At 39.1% G+C, this 18,033-nt stretch overlaps 1 protein-coding gene across 1 annotated transcript in view; it reads left to right on the forward strand.

The window, feature by feature from the left end:
- Gyc88E (Guanylyl cyclase at 88E) overlaps positions 1–18,033 on the forward strand; it is a 74,746-nt gene that overhangs the window by 47,847 nt on the left and 8,866 nt on the right. Inside the window, exons 11-14 of the mRNA XM_083123100.1 lie at positions 158–290; positions 7,643–7,750; positions 8,634–8,753; positions 10,225–10,413. Of these exons, the coding sequence (XP_082979226.1) occupies positions 158–290; positions 7,643–7,750; positions 8,634–8,753; positions 10,225–10,413 (550 nt within the window). The remainder of the gene's footprint in view (positions 1–157; positions 291–7,642; positions 7,751–8,633; positions 8,754–10,224; positions 10,414–18,033) is intronic.

Consider the following 18,033-nt stretch of genomic DNA (forward strand, 5'->3'; position numbering starts at 1 on the left):
TATGCACAGGGGAGCACTTTACCTTTTTTTATATATTGTAGACGAGATAATAGAAAAGTAGCATGCATTTCCTGAAGTGTCTGCTTTTAGTTTCCTCTGCGACATAATTATCATCTGTTATAAAATAATTCTTAGAATACCTCTACTTTCGTTACAGGTAGAGACGATAGGGGATGCTTACATGGTTGTATCAGGAGCACCGGAGAAAGAAGGGAACCATGCAGAAAGAGTATGTGACATGGCGTTAGATATGGTGGATGCCATAACGGATTTAAAGGATCCATCGACAGGCAAGTATTTGTAAAACTAGAAGAACTTAAACAGAAACTCGTTAGTATTCGAATTTACTGTTAGAAATATCTTACATGTCTCTTATCAATAATCCTAATATTGTTAGAAGGAATAAATAACTAATGTATTAATTATTGTATATAACATTATAATCATCAGTACTGCGAATTATTGATACTATACAGTGGCGTCTCGTGGCCTCAAATTTGGCCGGGGCTTATTTCTTAAAGAATTTAAAATATAATGACAATTCACATGAATTACAAAAAAAGGTATTTTTTTCTTCTAGACTACAAAACTGGACTTACTTTTTTGAAAGAATTTAAAATGTAATGACAAATTACATGAATTACAAAAAAAAATGGTATTTATCTTCTTCTAAACTACAAAACTGGACTTATTTTTTTAAAGAATTTAAAATATAATGACAATTCACATGATTACATAAGAAACAGGTATTGTTGTGAAACATACCTTTCGTGTCATTCTAAAGAATGAAGGGATCTGAACCAGTTGTTTATGCAATTAATTGCTGGGGTGATGTAAATTGGTCATCATTCATCCTTGATGAGACCACTCGTCATTAGCATGGCGAGTTATCGCTTGGCAATGCGAAAGGTACAATATTACACTAGGAACTTAACTACAGAAAAGACAATGGTCACTCGTTGGGTTTTGCGAACCGTTGAACCTGAATCATGGCTGGGTGTAGGATAATTACCTGTCTATCTGAAGTCTTTAGCTGAATCAAACTAAGCGAAGTCCTCTGTAAGCTTCTCTCCTATGCTGACCAAAGCGTCCTTCCACTTCTGACCTACTGCCTTGCTGACCACCTTCTCTCTCTCAACTCAATCCCAAAAGTCCGTCCTCCCTCAGCTTGTCTCACCTCTATATTCCCAGGCCATCGAGCTCTTCCTCAATGCCGAATCGTGTTTATTATAATTGCTACCATGCAAACCGCCGACTCCATAACCAGAAGTATTACCTGTTTCCTGAATGCTCAGGAGGTTTGCATGGCACAACACAATGCATTGTAAACATGCCTAAGAGGCTTGAGACAGCTGAGAAAACCAAGTGAATGCCCTGGTCAACATGAAGCGTTCAGAGAGACTTAATAAAATAAACATACAATCTTAGGGATTGTTACGTTCGCCCGCGCGGAGAAAAATTTTCCCTTTTGAAAATTTAAAAGTTAAATCGCAAAGCTTGACATGACCCAGGTTCGCCAATTCTATGTATTTTCTTAAAAAAACACACATACAAAATATGTAAAAAAACAACACCAACAAAACATAGCTTTATTTTGATTCCCTAAACATTACAATCTTAGGGATTGTTACGAAGGGATAATAAATCTGGGAAGATGCCTCTGTTTAAAGATTGTTCTCTTTCATTATGTCCTCGTAGAGCAAATTCATGTCGACCACAGAATTTTAAGCAATCGATAATTCTATTTAATATATGCCTATTTTTCCGGACAAATTCATTGTGTCTTGTAATTGACAGCATATGTCCTTCATCAATTTGTGTTCGAACATCAACCCTGCCAAACTCACTCAAACATAGCGAATGAAAGCCACCAAAACACTACAGAAAAACACGCGAGATCGAACGGGACGCAACGGAGCTAGCCCCGAATCAGCACTCAAATCCATTGCACTCTCCCCTCCTCTCTCTGCTAGCATGTGACCTTCACTGTAGCGTAGGTGGATGTAGGCCACGGCTTCCTTTGCGACGTGCCCCGGGAAAACGATAATTGACATCAATGCCGCTAGGAGCGCTGTCGTATCCATTGCAACAGACGATGAATGTACGTGGGTAAAAATCGCCTTTTAAAAGACTGTGTGATAGTTATGCGTTATGGTGATTGATAATTACGTGAATACGTCCGTTTTTCTTTAGGGGCTAAGCCCCGGAAGCCCCAAGGGACGAGATGCCACTGATACTATATTATTGTTACAGACGTAATGAGCATATTGTTAGAAGATAGAAAGATTAACAAGGATTTAGTGATTTATTGAGAGCACTACTTCAGGCGCCATCTAGGGTGTGATTGAGTTTCACAAAACCATATCCTCGTAATTCTACTATTTCTATTATTTCATATTCCGAATCTTGTTAACAGTGGCTTTTTGAAGGCAGCCTATGAATGTTCTCAGACCAAGAGAGTATATTGTGTGGGGGGGGGGAGTAATAACCAGCACGTATTAACTTAAAAATGCTTTTTAAAGTACAACTCATTTATTGTATGATGCAGTGCAGTGTTCGGAAAGTTACTTTTAAAATGGTAACTGGTTACAGTTACAGTTACTTGCTTAAAAAAGTAACAGTTACAGTTACTCATTTTAAAAAGTAATTCAGTTACAGTTACATGTGATAAGTTCGGAGTGAAGGACTTGGTAATGTGGATTAATACTACGTTGCACAAGATAAAAACCAGACGGTGAACAATTAACATATTTAATATAAACTGGACGTTATATCCGAAACATTCAAGTACATTGAATCATGATATAGTAAGCATTACACAGAATACATCTGCTTATGATTCCTCTTCTTCTGGCCGTGAAGACCATACCTTGTAGCCATACGCTTAATACCTGGACCGTATCATCCCTCCAGGACTGTCCAACCACGTACAGTGGGATCCATGAGTATTACCCTGCAAATTGTCCATGACTATTTTCATTAATTTTTCTCTTACATCCTATGTGTTTGTAAGCGATGGATTTTATGTATGCTGGTACAGAAGTTGTCAACAGCTTGTTTTGAGTTTTCTTTTAATTCTTGAAGCTCTTATTGGGTCAAATAAAGTGCAGGAACATGGTGATGGACAATTTGCACGGTAATACTCATGGATCCCACTGTACGACCGATCAATGGATATAAAAGTTTCTCCTGACAGAGAAAGACAGGTAAAGTATAATCCCTATTATCTAAGTATAGTTTGGCGGATGTTTGTGCTGTAACACGTACATATCCTTCGTTTACACCTCGTACTCGTAGGCTGGAATTAGATTTAACATAGTGTGGAAACAACTGGTCAAAATACTTTTCGTTGAAAAGAGTAACAGCAGACCCAGTATCTAGTTCACATTTAACAATACACTTATTGATTTCGAGCTTTGTTATGAAGCTATCCGAACTGAATTGCTGCTCCAAAATGTGTTGAGTACAAGTAACCAGTGTGGAATGATGACTGAGCGCATCAGTGTTGAGATGGTTGAAGCTGAACGTAGACAACTCATCGGATGTTGTGCTCCGTGAGGTTGAACTGGACGTTCTATTCACGGCTCTATCTTTCTGCTTCTTTCTGTATCGTATATTCCAATGGCCTTGTCGTTTGCAGTAGCTACAGGTTGCGTTTTTTGCCGGACATAGACCTTGTGGGTGATTCTTTGTGCAGTTGCCGAAATGGAAGTGTGAATTTGCCCTGGTATCTGTTAATTTCTGAGGTTGATTGCGGCTGTTCTGCTTCATTTCGCCCGAACGTGAACTCGTCGAAGGGCCTGTGTGGCGATCTGGATTCATCCGCGTGAAATTTCTTGAGTTGGTGGCAAAAGTCACAGAATCTGCATTGTACTTATTCGAGAATAATTTAACTTCTCGTTCTAATAACTCACAATGCAAAGCAATTTCTTGACATTTAGCAAAGGAAAGATCACTTTCAGATAATAATATTTTTCGAGTACTGTCTGACCGTACACCAACAAGGAATTGTGCATCAAGTGCCTCATCTAAATACTGCTCATACGCACATTTGGCTACTTGTTGTTTGATTCTCACTACGAATTGAGTAACTGATTCTCCTTGAGACTGAATACATTTTCGAAACTTGAATCTTTCCGTAAACTTGTTGGTTTTGGGCATGAAGTGCTGAAGCATTTTGTCGTGAATGACAGCATATGATAGATTACATGGCATTTCAGGAGCCGTAATATTGCGAAGTACTTGGAAAGCCTTAGAACCAATGACTGCTAATAAAACTGCTGCCTTTCTTTCATTTGCCACATTCTGGGCGAGACAGAGTTGATCAAAACGCATGAAATAATTTTCGATATCTTCATTTTCTTCAACAAATTCGCTGAATGTAATGTTGAGAGCCATGTTGTTGAAACTTCAATTTACATTAACTGATAGAAATAACTGGAAAATATAAAAGTTACGATGTGTAACTGAAACTTGCTTTTGCTTAATCGTGAATAAAATTAGCAAACTGAATGTTACCTGTAAACCACCGTCTTGTTGATTTGCTACATGAAATCGTACTTGTCACTATCCCGTGCCGATAAAGTCATAAAGTCATCCTGACGATATGATTAGAATCCTTCAAATTCTCTGTTCACTGTCCACAGCGCCAAATTGATAGGTTCGGAGTGAAGGACTTGGTAATGTGGATTAATACTACGTTGCACAAGATAAAAACCAGACGGTGAACAATTAACATATTTAATATAAACTGGACGTTATATCCGAAACATTCAAGTACATTGAATCATGATATAGTAAGCATTACACAGAATACATCTGCTTATGATTCCTCTTCTTCTGGCCGTGAAGACCATACCTTGTAGCCATACGCTTAATACCTGGACCGTATCAACATGTACTTCAAAAGTAACTGTAAGTTACTTTTACAGTTACTTTCGGCTGAAAATTATCTTGCAACCAAATTACACAAATCGATCATTAATTGTAATAAAATATCTTGTGAAGACTAACATGTCTTTTACTTATGTTACTGGCACATAATACAAGTCTTCGTATATTTATATTTATTACAAAATAAAGTGCTCTCCTGTGCTTTGGGCGACTCCATGAAGGCGTATAGGGTGTGTGGAGGTAGAGCCCCACACTTTCTTGATCATGGCCGAAGGTGGGGGTGATGTGATGAGCACCACGTCCCTGGCATCTCCCCCCCCCCCAGAGTTTCCTCCAGATACCCACTTTATACGAAGCTGGGTGGGCACTGGAGCCGCTTCAACAGGTGAAAAAAATCTCGGTTCTCCCCCACCTAGGATCGAACCCGGGGTCTCTCGCATGGTAGTCAGGCACCCAAACAACTTTTTTTTTTTAAGGAATACCCCTATGCGGTAGTATGCCCCGTTTTTCACATTTTCTCAATTTTCACTTATGTCAATTTTCTGTTTTCTGTTTTCTCATTGGAACAAACACAAGCATCCATGTCTGAAACGAACTATGTAGAATCCGGGACCCCTTACATATAGTGCGTTGTGCTAACCACTCCGCCACGGAGGTGCACCTGAGCTACTGCGACTTAAACATTTGTGTTTATTATCATTGTTGTTCTTAAGGAATGTCCATTGTAGTGGGGGAGGGGGATTCTAGAAACTGTATAGAAAGAGAGAGATATATCACTCACGTAGAATATATTCTAAGAAGGGAGGCCTGTTTCGCATAAAGGGCGTGTCAGAGAGAAATAAATTTGCTGTACAATTTCAAGTGTTTATGAACCAAAAAATGATAAAAATTATAATAGTAGCCTATAATTGTGCGTTATCAAAGAAGGTGAAAATGGCATTTTAAACTTACCCCTTCAGCTCTCTCAGACGATTACATAATCAAGCGAGATTGATCGTTAGGATCTTCCCGATTCTTTCGTTTGCCACTTGAGTGTTGTAATTCACTGTAAAAAAAAAAAAAAGTAAAGTGTTCCTCTGTGCATAGCACCACGCCATGAAGGCGTATAGGGGGTGTGGGGGTAAATTCACTGTTGTATCAATAATAATGGTGAGATCTGTCGTATCTGTTATTTCAAGAAAATTGGATCTTATTTAAATCTTAAACGAATAGCACTTACCTAAATATATACTTTTTCAAAATGTCCAGAAATGTTGAATAATCATAAATAAGCGAATTCTAACCTTAAATATTTTTGCTTCCATTTTTAAATTATCAGGAACTGAGATAAATGAAATCACGTGGAAACAATTGCATTGTTTTCCTTTCAAATGCGCATTTGCTAGCTCTCGTCTTCTTCAGTTTCGTTCATACTACCAGTATCGTTGAATTATTTCGTAAAAACACTGAAATATTGCAGTACGTCCCTCTTCAGCTTATTATAGCAAAGAAAAAACTACCGGATGCTGCTTACAGAAAGGGGAAGTTATAAGGTCACAGAGGAACAAGCTACAGAAACAAGACACTTCACAACACACAACTGACAATTGCAAACTGTCAGCAAAAGGAAGGAATTATCCTCCTAGATGCTTATCTTCCCACTTCTTGGAAATCCACCCCTCTTCCTTCGGATGTGTGTACATATATCGCTTTGGAATTCAGATCTTCCAAACGAAAGATGAAACATACGATAAACCTTGAAATACCTATCACCTGGCTGGGGCCTACCGACTGACCACCGCCAGGAGACAAATTTAGTACAACAACTTTCTCTTTGCCTCTTCATCTATTGTTTGCAAGAATTTATGTATCAAAGGATGGGCTCTTATATCACAGCACAAACTAAATTCCGGCTCACATAGCAATTTAAGTTGACGCTAGGGGTCCCGGGTTCGAATCCTGGCCTGGGCATGGATATTTGTGAGTGTTTATTCATCAATTTCATCATATCATCACTCATCCCCATATTCGCAAATTAGCCAAAAGTGGCACAAAAGGCGAAGTAAAATAAAGCAAATCAGATCAAATCAAAATCAATTAAGGGTCGCAAAGTAACTGTAGAAGTAACTGTTAAAATGTTACTTCTATCGTAAAAAAGTAACTCTCTTACAGTTATAGTCACTCACTTTTAAAAGTAACTAGTTACAGCTACATTTTCTCAAAAAAAGTAACTGTTACTTGTAACTGAGTTATTTGTAACTAGTTACTTCCAAACACTGGTATGATGTTCTGTATTAGCAACGTAAACGTGTATTTTACGTATTTTAGAGACAACAGTGGCGGCAATTGGGTTCCAAAATTACGGAAGAGCAAGGTGCCAAAACTAGGCGGGCAAGGGCAGTTTATTTTCCCTTGGTACATAAGGTTTAGCATAGTGCGCGGGCAAAAGCTGCAAAAAGTGGGAGCAACCGCCCCCTCCCCCGTCTCGCCCTCCCCTAATCGTCGTCACTGAGAGAGACATACAATTTTGCACTACATCCACCCCTTAGAAATGAAGTAGTAAGTAAGCCACCAGTTGCCAGATATACTTGTTCAAAGTGAGTTTGTCATACTGAAAATAGGGTGACATAATATGTGTAATGGTCACTGATAAGCCATGAATACGACCATATTAAACTGTCCATAGCACTTACATACCGATATTAAAATTAGTTATGCACTCAATGCATTGTTTTCTTAAGTGTTACTAACGATATTGTGTAAATTCCAGGGACCCCGCTTCAAATCCGAGTGGGGATACATTCTGGCACGGTTGTAGCAGGAGTTGTTGGACTGAAAATGCCACGCTACTGTCTGTTTGGGGATACGGTGAACACAGGTAATGTGCACCTCTCGTCAAATATGTAACACAAGATAAGTATATGGAAGGTTTTAAATATTAAAATAATGTCTGTGTTCAACTTCTAATTTTTATAGTTTTAGATTTCTTCTACAAAAATGTAACTAGGTGAAACCCGAATTCATGCCGATAATTTCTTGATCTATTCACAATTTTGCTTCTAAGTCTCACATTTGGCGGGATATTGTCTATCTCATTATTTCAATGTTTGTGCATTTCGTTTGACACTCTGAGGTAAATGTGTTTGGTTGTGTATGTGCTCCTTTATTTATTTCGAAAATAACATGAAAATTCCTTAATACACTGTTCCATATTTCAATTATAAATTTACATAAACATCAAAATAACAATCACAACGTGAAATTCAAAGAGGGGGCCGTTTCAAGGCGTAGTGTATAAACGTGTTCGAATTACATAGAAACGTATTTGAAGATAATTATTTTCAAAATTTAATTGACAAATAAATATGTTAAAACTAAAAATGATGTAGCAAACAGTGGAGATAAGAAATGTTAAAAATAATGATTTGCAAAATAATATTTAGAAAGTGATGAAAATATGAACAGAGTGAAATTCAAGTATGGAATTGAATATCATGAAATCTCCTTGTCATAAATTCCTGGTTATCTTGGTTCTTGGGATTTGAAAGAGTTCATTTTTGGGTCTTAATACAGTTCGTAACATGAAAGTTTAATTTTACGATGTGTAAGAACAGAAGAATCGATTATCCCATTTACAAGTTAGAGCTGGAAGGGTATTTAAATTATTTATCTTCTGTACCTCATGTCAATAGAGGTACTAAAGATTTTTCAGAATACATTAAATTGCATTTTAAATCTTTAGCTACCTTAATTTCTTTTAGCATCTAGGATGGAGTCAACAAGCGAAGCGAACAAGATCCACATCTCCCAGTCAACCAGAGACCTTCTTCCACCGAGCTATCACGTGATGGATAGAGCGGAAATTGCACTCAAGGGTAAAGGTAAGATATTTCTAACCTCAAGGTGTTAAAAGTGGAGGATGTGAGAGTATTAATACAAGCTAACTGAAAAGGGGACAAATTTAAGATGATCAAAAATGAATTGAATTTCTGAAGAAAAGATATTCCAAAACCTCTCTCTCTCTCTCTCTCTCTCTCTCTCTATATATATATATATATATATATATATATATATATATATATATATATATATATATATATATATATATATATACACACACACACAAAATAATAAACGTAAACACCAGCAGGAGCAAGTATGCATATTCAAATATCCAATCTGAGAAGAAAGGAGGAATTCCTCATCACTAAAATTGTTAATTTGTGTCCTTAGGGTTTGATACATAATGATGACTGCATGTTTTATATTTACAGTTTGTTGACTAAAAATCACATAGGTGATCATCCAGGTCTCCCAGCAATAAGTGAAAGCGCATAATGTGATATTTTATACGTTTCTCTATATTGTAAAATGCTTTGGGCATTCAAATAGCCAGAGGCATAAAGAAAGAGAGAGAAGATGCAGAGATGGAGAGAGAGACGCAGAAGAAAGTTGAAAGAAAAGAAATAGAGATACAGAGGAAGGAAGAAAGAAGTGAAAAACAAAAAATAATTAAAGATATAGAAAGAGAGAAAGAGAAACATCAAAAGAAATAAACATATAAGGAAACAAAAAAGATAGAGAGGAAAATAAAGAAACAGACGAGGAGAGAAGACAAAAGAAATAGAGAATCTTGGGAAAAGTGAAAGAAAGGTATACGAAACAGATCCTTCACCACTGAAGGAAAGCTCACCTGAAAATGCTTCGTCTACCCTTGCACCTGTTCTATGTTTGTTTAGATCTGAATCAGCAAAAGTTAAAGTTTGTATCTACAGGGTATCCGAAAAGTCACGCAACAGATATTTTGAACGTACGTAACATTTGTACAAAAAGCGATAGAGAAATGGACTTTATCTATGTGGATGTTTTTTCAACATTAAAGAAGAAAATTGTTCTCTACATGAACGTTGAGTATGAGGGAGGGTTACAAAAGTGAGAAATGTTTTTGTACGAAGTATGGAGTAAAATCAAACATTAATGAGAGACAGCTATGGAGTAGCTTGCAATAATTGTCGATGTGTGGGTATTTATCGAATTCATAAAAGAGCGATAGATCTGTGCGTATTTTTGCATTACGGGACAATTTAAGGGGTTAATTATGACATATTCATAAAAATGTGGGGTTTTCAAAATTATGAGGTGTACTGGCAACATTGGTCGTGTCAGAGTCAAGTGCCAGCTGTGACAGACATCTGGCTATGTTATTTAATCAATATCCACATGAAAGAAAAGATTTGATATTTATCGTACAAAAAGATAAGTCTCAAGTACGATAAATTTCAACTTTTTGGACACCCTGTACATTGGTGCATATATATATTATATATTAAACAATTCTACATTTACTTACAGGCACCGTGAGGACGTACTGGCTTCAGTCGAAGGAAAACCGAGCCACGTTCATGCACATGCTGCCTCTGAAACCAGTTCCCCAGAGACACAATTCCGAGGGAGCCGACACGTTGAGCCGCCGAGTATACTCGCCCGTCACGTTCCATGATGTAGCTCGAAGGTCGGTTGCGAATTCGCCTATTCGACGAGGTAAGAATCGAAGTACTTTCCACTCGTAGTCATAACAGCTAAAAATTCACAGCGGAATTCGTTTGATACGTGCAAGAGGGAACGAGTATTTGTATTATCATCTTTGTTACTCTTTGTTTTTCCATATTTATTGTTTGAAATTTTTATTTCCTAACGAATTTGATTAACTATTGTATTGTTTAATACATGAGAATAGGAGATGATAACAGGACACTACCAACCAATTAACAGGTAGGGATCCTGGAGTTGCAAGAGGCGGCTCAAGTAAAAGCTTCACCCTGACGAGGTGGATTCATAGATTTCATATTTTCTTCGTTCCTTTTTATATTTCTACTTTCACTAAATCTATACTTATGCTCCAAATTTATTTATATTTTTTACCTTGTCTTGATATCTATATTTCTTTTCCGAAACTCATTTCTTTCCATCTTGTATTATCTCGTTTCTAACAACTTTTTTTTAAAAAAACAAATAGACACACTTATACAGGGTGTTTCGTAAGTTCGTTTACAACGCTTGGGAGCTGATTGTACGAGTGAAAATAAGGTGGAAAGTTCATGTAACGAAATTCCGGAAACTGCTTTGTTGCCGAGTTATTGACGTTTGAAAACGTGGGAAAATGATTTTCCGAAGTGAATAATGGCAAAACGGGTGGAGAGAAGTCGTCGGTGTTGGGCGGTCCACTAAGAAATTGGGTACGCTCTTGTCAAAAAATCACGAGGCAATGTTGTGCAATGTCGGCGCAAGGGATTCCCCAAAGGACGCGAACGAAGATGTTGACGGGAGTGGGGTGGGTATGCGTTCTGCGTGAGCTGGTATCGACGAAAATTGGCATGTGTTGAATGGCACCAAAAAACAAAGAAAATTTCCTGAGCGAAGGGCACCATGACGTAAAAACGAAAAAAATGAACTGTCATAGGTTGCATACCCTGAAGGGCAGATGTGTGTCCGTGTGTTCTGACGTTAAGTACCACATTTCCCGCTAGGAGCGCCAACAGTGTATGTTTCCTCATGAAGGAGCGCACGTGTCTGTGCCAATCGTGCTTCAGGTGCTGTGCCAGCAGCAGGTTGTTAAACATTCACGGTTGAATGGAAAGACGTGAGGTTCTTGGACAGTAGTGTTGGGCAAACATTTGACCTAGCAGTGTTACGTGTTAATTCTTAGCCACAGCTCATCGTGTTCTGTGAAGTGTACTAGTGTTAACGGCCATAAACACTTGCAGCCCGGTGTAAGGGATGGCTGCATACACGACCCAAGAGCTGGCGGACATGCATCTGATTTATGGGGAGGCTGGAGGTAATAGCCGTGCTGCAAGGCGTCTGTATGGGGCACGATTTTCCAAATAGGGTGTTACCATCGCACACCTTATTTCAAACTGTAGACACTCGACTTCTGGAAACAGGATCAGTGTTGCCACCTCGTCGAGAAGTTGGACGACCGCGAAGTGTGCGAACACGACGGTTTGTAGAAGATGTGCTAACTGCAGTGATGGATCATCTAGGCACCAGTACGCGCGCACTAGCCCACGAACGAAACACCTCCCATGTGAATGTGTGGCGAGTCCTGGCAGAAGATGGGATGCACCCGTACAAATTGAAGAAAGTGCAAGATCTTTTACCTCGGGACTTTGGCCCACGTGAGGACTCTTGCCAATGGTTTGTTCATCAAATTGAAACTATCCACAATTTTCAGAATACGGTACTATGGACTGATGAGGCTATCTTCACGAAAACTGGTGTGTTCAATAGTAAAAACAGTCATGTGTGGGAACATGAAAATCCACATGCACTGCTAGTGGCACATCATCAGCACAGATTTGCAGTGAATGTGTGGTGTGGGATACTGCATGACCATTTGATTGGACTGTACATTCTCCCTGTTCGCCTATGTGGACCCACTTATCAAGCATTTTTCAGTGAGGTTTTGCCTGAACTACTAGAGGACGTGCCCTTGGCACTGAGACAAAGACTGTGATTTCAACATGACGGTGCACCCCACATTTCGATCGGAATGTGCGCCATTTCCTCAATACCGTAATCCACAACCAGTGCATTTCCAGGGGAGGGCCTGTGCCATGGCCACCTCGATCGCCTGATATTACGCCCCTGGATTTCTTGCTCTGGGGAGATATGAAACGCCTCGTTTGCGAAACACCTGTCGTGTCAGCCGAGGACCTCGTTGCCCGTATCAATGTAGCTGCAGCATCGATAGCAGAAACGCCGGGGTTGTTGGGTCACACTAGACAATCCTTGATTCGCCGTTGTCACCTTTGCTTGGAAGTACATGTTGGACACTTTGAAAACCGTCTGTGATGAGGTTCCCTTCACATATCCATTAAGCATACTGTCTGCCCTTTAGGGTATGCAACCTATGACAGTTCATTTTTTTCGTTTTTACATCATGGTGCCCTTCGCTCAGGAAATTTTCTTTGTTTTTTAGTGCCATTCAACACATGCCAATTTTCGTCGATACCAGCTCACGCAGAACGAACACCCACCCCACTCCCGTCAACATCTTCGTTCGCGTCCTTTGGGGAATCCCTTGCGCCGACATTGCACAACATTGCCGCGTGATTTTTTGACAAGAGCGTACCCAATTTCTTAGTGGACCGCCCAACACCGACGACTTCTCTCCACCCGTTTTGCCATTATTCACTTCGGAAAATCATTTTCCCACGTTTTCAAACGTCAATAACTCGGCAACAAAGCCGTTTCCGGAATTTCGTTACATGAACTTTCCACCTTATTTTCACTCGTACAATCACCTCCAAAGCGTTGTAAACGAACTTACGAAACACCCTGTATAATCAAAATTAAGGTTTTGGCGCTACCCCAGGAGGACATCCCGGTTTGGCACCCCCAGAAGACGGCGTCATGGGCAGTAGATCCAAGTATACCTGACAATACGGATACATTTTATTCACTGTCAAGGCTGACTTCGTCCATGTAATAGTTACATGTGCGAACGAAAATTAAATTTACTTTCCGAATGTAAACTTTCTTCATGGAGCAAGAGAACTTTTCGCATTTCAAACGGCATAAGTAAATCACTTACATTGCATCGAAATACAGTGTGTCTATAAAGTCACTTAACATTTCAATGAACTAATGACAAATCTTTTCTTTTTTCCAAGTGATCTGATAAAATGTACTCTATAGAAGAGAGAATAGCCGTTGTTTGTGGTCGTCTGCGTGGAATGAAGTATGAACAGGTGCGGACAGACTTCACTCGGAAATTCAGAAAACCAGGCCCCACCAGGCTGGCTATTAAGAACCTGGTCAACAAATTCAAGTGAATAGGTAGTGTTGAGGATGAAGAACGTCCTGGTAGGCCAGCCATAACACCACAAATTGTGGAAAATGTACAGGACGCGATCACACGTAGCCCCACCGCATCGACGACGCATCGACTCAGTATCCATAATCCCAGCATCTACCAACTGTGGCTCATAGCACGGTGGATTGGGGCACACCAAGCTTCTTACTATGCACCAACAGGATGGGGCACCACCCCATCTTGCCATCATCGTTCGTTATCACGTAAACGAAGTTTTCACCGGGAGATGGATTGGTCGTGTCTCGCAACGGAGAGTTGCCCCCCTTCCCCCTCGATCTGACCTCATTAGACTTTTCATTTGAGGGTTTATCAAGTCTAAGGTGTACGTGGCGAGGATCCACAGCATAACCCAGTTAAAACAACGCATTACGGCCGCAGTTGCTGAGATTACACCAACTATGTTGGAGCAAGTGTTTCGGGCTGTGGTGGATTGTTGGCGTCTGTGCCTAGATTTCAGGGGTGGTCACATTGAGTTATACTGATTTTGTGTCCTACTGTGATATATGTTTCAGTACATATTGAATTTTGTACCATAAATCCTGTTCATGCAGAAATGTTAAGTGACTTTATAGACACCCTGTATTGTGAAACTGACAGTATTATCAAGAAATACTTGAACATTTTATGTTTGTTAAAAGGAGTAAAAAGTTTGAATTTAATAAGATTTCTCAAGGTAAAAACTTTCCTAAAGATGTCAAAGTTACCTAAATTCACGATGCAGTTGCATTATCGTGTGTTATCAATCATATTTCAGTATTTCGTAGAATGCGACAGATTTAATACCGTTAACAACATTCCACGGACATTCAGAAGGATAATATATAGTTTGTTCACATTTGCCAAAATTGTCAGTTTATTATAAGTTTCAGTGTAAGTTTTGAAATGTTCCTAAGTTATCGCCTAGGCTCGCACGTATTACTTCACAAAGAAAAACTTTTTAGCGAAGAAAAAAAAAGAACATTTGACAAAAGACGAACACCTTTTAGTACGGCGGATATGTGTAAAATTGTGCATTTTAGTGATAAAAGCATGAAACTTCAAATGTAGTGTAATATCAACCTTAAAGATTGGAGGCATTTAAAATACCCTGTTGGGCAGCAATGGCGGACGTTTTCATAATGGCGGCCGATTTATTGGTATATCTTTTGACAAGCATTGTAAATTAACTTCCTGTTTGAAGATTTGTCTCTGTAATTGGTCAAAGGAAAGGAAAACTTTCCAATAAGGCCTACGAAAATGCGTATTAATGACGAAAAATACATTGTTTGCCTATGTTTAAGGGATGAGTGTTTCAAGATTCTTTATAATAGCATGTTACCGTTCAAACCGCTTCAATTTTGAAGTATGAAGTGTATTCGTTAATTATCACCATTTTAGTTACTAATTATCATATTTCACGGATGTGGATATATGGGTTGTATAGATTCCAGGGGCAAAAACACAAAAGACTGAACCATTTATAGTCGGGCCAATATGCAGATATTTGCTGAATTGTGCATTTTTGTGATAAAAGCATGAAAATTGGTCAGTAAATTAGTAATATCATATCAAACGTTTTGAAGGTTGGTGGCACTGAAAAGACCCCATTGGAGGGGCTGAGGGAAAATTTTCAAAATGCCCGTCATGGGGATCCTCAATACATCTTATGGGCTACATTTTGATACTATCGTCACTTCTTTCATATTGTCTCACGGAAAATAGTGCAGGAGACTCTATAAAAGTAATTATTGCATTATAGCAAAGACGTCTGATAACAGGTAAATGCTGATTGCCTAAATTACAGGGATGATTCTTGAATATTGACAGTTATATCTGCATAGTTTATATTTTAACGATAAATAAAAGATTATTTTACGCCACTTCCATTGAGGTAACTTCAGCGAGGGACTCTATAAAAAATTAATAACGTTATAATCATGCAGCAATATGAAACCTCCAGATTCTTGTCTTGATGTCACCGATAACTAATAACGCCTTTATAGTATCACAATGAGAGTAATAGATGGCATTACCAAATCTAATGCCTGGTGAGCTCTATAGTAATAGCATTAATTACATCTGCTTTGAATCATGTTGAAATCGAAGCGGCATTATATTTGTTTAATGTTTTATTATTGTACCTATCAGGGAGAAAATGACTGCAAACTTTGTGTACAACATACACTTTACATACTTCTAATATGTATATTTTCCATTTTCCTGGTTTTCTGTCGACGGAGTAGCCCAATCCACCAATAGACTTGGTAGTCCCGGAAACGAACAAGTGCGGCGTAAGAGACAGCACCTTACAGAAAAGCGGCGCGACACTCTCGGGAGCAGAACATTAAAAGTGACGCAGAGTGCAAATACTTGCAAATTGAATTGTTGAACTGTAGCTCAAGTGGCTAACAGCGGAACATCGTACTCATTTATTTAACATGTGAAGAGAACACTTCGTGCACACGAAGCTTCCGCAGGCAACTTCAACACAAATCCTATGACCTTGATAGGCAAGATCAACAACAATCAAGATCCCAAGACCATAGACGCCCAGAGTGAAAAACAAGAGAGGAGAGTTCCCACTTTGCTTCTCGGGAGATTATTTTAACAAATAAAAATACATTTCGTAAAATTTTCTTGCTCGCTTCGCTCGCAATGTCTGCTGTTCTTATAGTACAAGTTCATAGACATAGCTATGGACGCGATGGGAGTCGGTCCTGGGAGCCAAAGAGGATGCCATGGTGCCTCGTGAAATTATTTTCGCCCTATTAAAACAATTCCTTTCTATGAAACTTAATATGAAATATTAATGATTACACTGTAATCCAAGAAGTCATTGACCAATCAAGGGATTCCTATTTGTTTGTCAGGTGTCAAAACATATATTTCAACTATAATATAATACCATTCACACAATATTTTGCAAGACGTAACCAGTAGGCAAACATTGTCTGTGGTGATGCAAGAGTCTCCCCTTTGAAGGAAATAGAGTCCGTGGTGAACTAAGGGACCCATGTTTTAATGTTTTAGCAAGTACAAAAAATGTATTAGAAATTTTTGCACAATTCATTAAAGTGTAGATAATATGTAACCATTATTATTTAATTAATTCGATTTTTCTTGCATAATACAACACAATGGTGTTCTTGGATTCTCGTTAGAATCTTGCATACTCGAAACTAGAGGGAATCATTATGAAGCATGATTTATAAAGGGCTCCCTTAATCAGTTCTGCAGAGAGGCCCAAAGCTGTTGGTACATATTAATCATTTATCGACCTGTAAATATCAAGTAGATATAGTCCCTATTAGCCTATTTATATTAAACTTTATATTCTTTGGCAATCTGGAAAGGTCATTATCGAAATATTGCTATTTGATGTTGCTCGAAGTTTTTTTTTTTGTTCGTTGCAGTTTCAAGATATCATCCTTTTTCTGTTACTTCTCTTTTCGGGGAGGGCTACGGGCCTGCCTGGGATCGATCTGTCTAGGAAGGCAACTTTCTTAACTTTTGGATATTTTTTGCCCTCGATCACCATAATTAATCCATGCAGTACGCGTGCGAGATAGATGAGCTTAAAAGAAGAGAATCCAACAATATGTGATGAATTTCTTATAGTGGGATCACAAGCAAAGGACCTGCGCAGAACCGTGTGCCGTGTGCATTGTACTCGCGCGTGTAGGGTAGGGGCAGAGTGAAGCAGGTTTCCCCGTAGGCCGAGCTGAAGGGATGGAGGGGAAGATGAGCGAAGGCTTCTGGCAGAAGGTTCTTCTGTTTGTGGTGGCTTTATGGAGGAAAATTTGCAGTGCACTCTAGGTTTTCTTGACAAGCAAAATAGTGCTTTAATTAAGGGGACTGGAGGAGCGATAGGATTGACAGAGAAACCAGCGCAACTACTTCTACTCTGTCGTAAGAGTCTGTGGAGCAAGCGAACGAAAACTAGTCCTTTGCGCAAGTAGTGACTCGAGAGGGGACGAGATTACAGGGAGGGGACAACACGACTGCGCTAGTTGCAGCAGCACTGCTTAGCTCCACCCACTCGCTTTCTTCCCTTCTCTACCGTTATGTGCGGCGTTGCTCCCAGACTTCTTAGACGTAGTATAGGTAGATGGTTACTGGACCAGAAATAGCGTCTTTGGTCGAAGAATTCCTCGTTGCAATCAAGGTACCCGAACTCAAGAAACCGAGAAGAATCTGTACCACGAAGATTAATCCAGCAAACAATCATCTTTTGTGAAGCATATCAAATCCTGTCGCCTAAGAGAGAATTTGAAAACCCGACACACGAATAGTGGCAGATGCAG

The sequence above is a fragment of the Lepisma saccharinum genome, chromosome 1 (assembly GCF_977018435.1).
Source record: "Lepisma saccharinum chromosome 1, izLepSacc3.1, whole genome shotgun sequence".
Taxonomy (NCBI): domain Eukaryota; kingdom Metazoa; phylum Arthropoda; class Insecta; order Zygentoma; family Lepismatidae; genus Lepisma; species Lepisma saccharinum.